Source organism: Acartia tonsa, chromosome 11 (assembly GCF_053477335.1).
Source record: "Acartia tonsa isolate MP-2025a chromosome 11, ASM5347733v1, whole genome shotgun sequence".
Lineage (NCBI taxonomy): Eukaryota > Metazoa > Arthropoda > Copepoda > Calanoida > Acartiidae > Acartia > Acartia tonsa.
The window spans coordinates 32,686,760-32,691,756 of record NC_137270.1 but is presented as its reverse complement, the minus strand read 5'-3'; the positions used below and the strand labels follow the sequence as shown (position 1 = coordinate 32,691,756).

Below are 4,997 nucleotides of genomic sequence, written 5' to 3'. Positions count from 1 at the left end.
ATAAAGTAGCTTCACTGTAATAGCATCGCTTTATTGTTATAAGAATCTTTATACTGAGTTGAAATTAATTGGAAGATTCTAGCATGCTAAGATCAATATGTTACCCAGGACAGAATTAATACCATAAAAAAACCTAGTTTTTACCACTTTTATGGTAAAATTTTACCAGCCTATACGATTTAAAAGGTGGTAAAATTTTACCGTAACCGTGGTAAAAACACTTTTTGTGGTATTTTCTCACGCTTTTTACCAGCGATTTTTACCACAATTATCGGTAAAATTTTACCAGATTTCCGGTAAAATATTACCATTTTAGGACGCAAATTTATACCAGATTTTGACCAATTTTTACCACTTTTTTGGTAAAATCTTACCGCAAATTTCTGTAAGATTTTACCGAAAAAGTGGTAAAACTGTTCAACACCTGGTAATATTTTTGCCCTAAATTGGTAAAATTTTACCGGAAATAGGGTAAATATGGTAAAAATTGACCAAAAATTGTGGTAAAAACGGGTGGTAAAAATCACGAGAAAGTGGTAAAAAACGACTGACCTTAATTATAGAAAAACATCGCTAATCGCAAAAATAAAAAAAAAATTGTTTTCATTTTTATCTTTATTGATTGAAACAACACTTAAACATATTTTTCTTGATTCTACTGCTCTGGCCGAAAACTGTTGCGCAACCTCCTGGATTTGCTGGGCACCGGCCCCATTCGACCTCGTATCACTGATATTCAACCTGGAATAAAATTACTCATTAGTTAATTAGATAATTACAGGGATATAAAGGGATAAGACAATGGCTGATAAATTGATGTTCATCTCTAATGATGATACACATCGTTACCCCTTCTGTAGATTACAATAAGTGATTGAAATGTTAGGACACTCAACTTAATGAACCAACCAATAAAAAATCAATAAAAGTACCCAAGGTTGTTAGGCCAAAGAATAAGAAAATGTTATTTGAAAACTTTGGGGGCTAGTGTAATTTACAGCCCAATGTCCCATCCCTCCCTACTAAATATCTAATCTATAATACAAAGTAGAACGATGTCTGTCCGTCCGTCCGTCCCAAAGATAAAGCCTATACTCGCTGTTTACGCAAATGTGTCAGAACTTCCCCCCCCCCCCTTACTCTCACACCTAAATTTTTTCTTTTGAAAGCAAAAATAAAAGTATGTAGGTTCGACTCCCCCTCTCCCCCCTCATTCATTTCCTACAGGCATCTTGACACGTGGCAAAAAAATCAGCAAACTTATCTAACTAAACATCTTTGAAAACGCAGAACGAGAAAAAATAAAGGGAAAGCTTACCTGGAAAACATAAGCAGTAACAACATCCGTGGCTAACAAGAACAGGATAGTACTCGGCATTACTGATTATATGCTTCACGTGGCGTATGGAGTCGTGGAACGCGGGGTCCTAAGTTATGGAGGATTAAATGAAGGAAGGAAGTGGACTGTTTATTACACTAGTCCCCAAAGCTTTATTTTCTTCTTCGTTGCTTTAACAACTCTAGGGACTTTTATTGAATTTTGAATGGTTGATTAATCAAGTTAAGTGTCTAAAGCTTTCAACAACTAATTATACTCCACAGAAGAGGTAATTTTGTGTATCATCATTGCTGATGTACATCAATTTATCCGCCATTGTCTTGTCCCTTTAGATCCCTGTCCCAAACAAGTACTAATATTAGATAAATTTAGACCTAAACCCCAGGCAGGGAGGGTAAAATATGGTGTAAATATCATAATGGTATCCAAAGTTTCAGAAACAAGTTTACTTATTCGTCAACTCAAAAACTTTGAGTACCTAATTTTTATTAGGTAAATCTTGATTTAATTTCAATACTTCGTCTTTTGTCCTATCCCATAAGAACCATGTTTCCCGTTGTGTCTACAGAAACGTAAATTATTTTAGTACAATCTTTTTTTAAACTTAAACAATATTTTACTTCGTCTTAAATCATTTAATAACCCATTCCTGAATAGCCTTGGTCCCTGGTCCACATCTACCCGGGGAGGGTGGAGGTCCCCTGCATCCTGGAGAATAGTCACCTGGTGGCCCTTTGGATGGGGGTGGTGACATGTACCTTGAATATTCAGATTAGTTTATAATAAGTAAATGTTATGTCGTTATCTATTAAAAATAACATATATCATCAAAATTCTAAAAAATACCTATTAAAAATCAAATTAGGTAAAAAAACTAGGTACTTTATGTCATTATTGAGAGGAGACAATGAACTGTTAATTTCATCAGTCCCAAAAGTTTTATTATAACGTTTTCTTATTCATTGGCTTAGGTAACTACTTTGGGGAGTTAATTAAATTTTGATTTATTGTTTCAATAAGTTGAGTGTTCAAACGTTTTTTAACCACTAATTTTATGTATCATCGATGTTGATGTTCATCAGTTTATCGGCCATTGACTTATCCCTTTACATCCCTGATATAAATTTGATTTTACCTTGGGGGTGGCCGACCTCTTGGTTCAGGTGAGTAATCCCTGGGTGGTGGGCCCCTACCGGGAGGTCCCCTCCTGGGTGACGGGGAATATTCTCTGTGGTGGGGGGGAGGAGGTCCGCGGGGGGGTCCTCGTGGCGACATATCCCTCATTGGCGGTGGGGGGCCTCTGTAACGTTGTTGTGGAGGGGAGTAGTCGCCCCTGGGGTGTGCCTCCCTTGTGAAGTAATGTAAGGGGGTCCGTAGCCATCTCTCCTCTCATACCTGAAAAAATAAAAATAATTTACTTAAAAAGTTAAAATTCATTAAAAAAAAGGTTTTTAAAATTTTTTGATTGGTAGAAAAGGGAAGAACTAATAAAAAAGAGCATATCTAGGTAGGAAAGTTATTGTAATTTTAGAAAATCTTTAATAAAGCAATAAAAGAGATGGTAGGCATTTAAAGTTAGCAAATTTGGAAATTACACTAATATATTTTGTTTATATACTAAATTGTTTAAAGTAAAAAGGTTCTTTGTCTTTAGCTTAAGATTTCGATAACTACTAAACCGATTGAGTTCTCCTTTATAGGTAGGAAAGCTTCTCATATGACACGGAATGGTTTTAGACTATATTTCTGTCCCCTATCTATCCTTTTTAATACAGAGCCCCTAAATGCTAGGGCCGCAGCCGCTAGCAATATCTAAACTAATCTTAAAATTTAAAATTTTACCTTGGTGGAGGGGATCTACCACCCCCTCTGCCACCACGTCCTCTGAAACCACCCCTGTCCCCTCCACGGCCTCTGCCTCTAAAGCCACCCTTATCACCTCCCCTTCCTCTAGAGCCACCTCTGTTATTTTTAAATGTTTTCATTTTGAAAAAAAAAATTCGATGATTTTTAGTAAGTATTTTGGAAGATTAATTTTAAATTTTTTTATCTTAGGTACTGCTGTTTTATTAGCGCAGCAACTTTATAACAAAACTGTACGTCAGTCCATGGCGAAATTACAAAAAATGCATTGCTTTTAAACGTTACATTTAATAAATAAGCCTACCTAAAGATTTTCTAACTTTTACTTTTTAAAACAAAAAATATTCCTAGAGTAATGTGGGGGGCTGCGTCTTTCATACCTATCCCCGCCCCCACCCCGGCCTCTACCTCTGTAAGAACTGCGCCCCCTATCACCTCCGCGTCCTCTATCACCGCCTCCACGTCCCCTGCCTCGTCCCCGGGATATTTCCACTCTCAGCCGTTCACCGGCATATAATGTACCGTTCATTTCCTTAAAAAATAAAGTGAAGTGAAAATAACTTCAAGACCTGAACTTTGTTTAATAACAATAAGGTAAAAATAAATCAAAACAATTCCCTATAACTTAAAAATACCTCCTACCCTTGTGGAATATTCTAAACCCTTCTTGATCTCCCTAAACCTAACTAAAAGCAGTAGTGAAAGTTTCAAACAAAAAATGATAATTAGAGGATTATTTGGGTCCTCATGAAAACGATAATTTATTCCGTATCTAACCTCTATTAATGGGAGTTAAAAGTTTCTTATCGTATTGTGTACAACACTCAGCGATTTTCCGCGGAGAGTAAAAATAAAAGGGTTCCAGTTTTGTTGGCTCTAGGGTCAGACCAAGAAAATTAATTAGGCCAGGAATTAATTCTGTTATCTATATTTCGTATAAAATCATCTTCAATTCGATTCGATATGTATGTTGCTTTTCTGTGTGGCTCAGAACCGGCTCTAATCTAACATAAATTAATCGGATTTGGAGCCAAAGTGTAAGAAGATTGGGTACCCAAAGTATCAAAAGAATGGTACCTGAACTGCTTTGTCAGCTCCGTCGGGATGATTAAAAGTTATAAAACCATAACCTTCACCAATAAATACCTACAAAAATACTTTTATCAACGTCGAAGTTATCAAACATTAAATTTTTGGCATTATAATGAAATGTTATTGAATTTAAAAATAGTAATATCAATAAAACTAGGTACAGAGACCGTACATTTATTAGAATGGTGTCAGCTTTCAAGTAATGAAAAGGTGAAGGCAAGCCTTGACTTTTAAGGGGGTGGCAACACCCAGCCATTTTGTTGTAAAGAAACCAAAATATTGTTTGTATTATTATACAGATCTACAAAGATAAATATAAGCTGCGAAACTTTTCTGTAACTTACTTCTTCAACTGCCCCCTATGTTTCAAATGCTGATCTGAGGTCTTGTTTCTTTACAATCTAAATAAAAGAATTTGTTATAATCAAAAACTATAGGTATGAAACTAAAAAAATACGACAAAAGTAGAAACCTTATACTTTTTAGCTAGACCAAAATAATCAGTAGGTAACAAGTTTGAAATAGATAGGACAATTCCTACATGCTTGAATTAATGATAATAGCTATGAGTTTCGTCCATACAGACAGGCCATCCAACACTAATTATAGAAAAGCTTCGCGTTTACAAAAAACATAATTCCCTTCCACAAAATAACAATGATAACGTTTATGAGAGTAAAGCTCTCAAATAAGACAGTGGGAC

At 35.6% G+C, this 4,997-nt stretch overlaps 1 protein-coding gene across 3 annotated transcripts; it reads right to left on the bottom strand.

Annotated features, from left to right (window-relative positions):
* Positions 1–600: 600 nt before the first annotated feature.
* LOC145331868 (uncharacterized) lies at positions 601–4,776 on the bottom strand. Of its 3 annotated transcripts, XR_013883924.1 has the most exons (6): positions 4,639–4,776; positions 4,280–4,348; positions 3,552–3,734; positions 3,182–3,303; positions 2,475–2,734; positions 1,991–2,097 (listed from the first exon to the last, which is right to left on the bottom strand). XR_013883924.1 is itself a non-coding variant. In XM_080176726.1 (5 exons), the coding sequence occupies exons 2-5, from the start codon at positions 2,621–2,623 to the stop codon at positions 737–739; spliced, it is 372 nt and encodes a 123-aa protein (XP_080032852.1). In that variant the 5' UTR covers positions 2,624–2,734; positions 3,182–3,302; the 3' UTR covers positions 601–736. The 3 variants fall into 3 exon arrangements, 2 of the variants coding, with proteins under 2 accessions (XP_080032852.1, XP_080032851.1); XM_080176726.1 differs by lacking the exons at positions 3,552–3,734; positions 4,280–4,348; positions 4,639–4,776 and adding exons at positions 601–741; positions 1,319–1,429 and having other exon boundaries at positions 3,182–3,302; XM_080176725.1 differs by lacking the exon at positions 1,991–2,097 and having other exon boundaries at positions 2,152–2,734.
* Between the last annotated feature and the right edge of the window lie 221 nt (positions 4,777–4,997).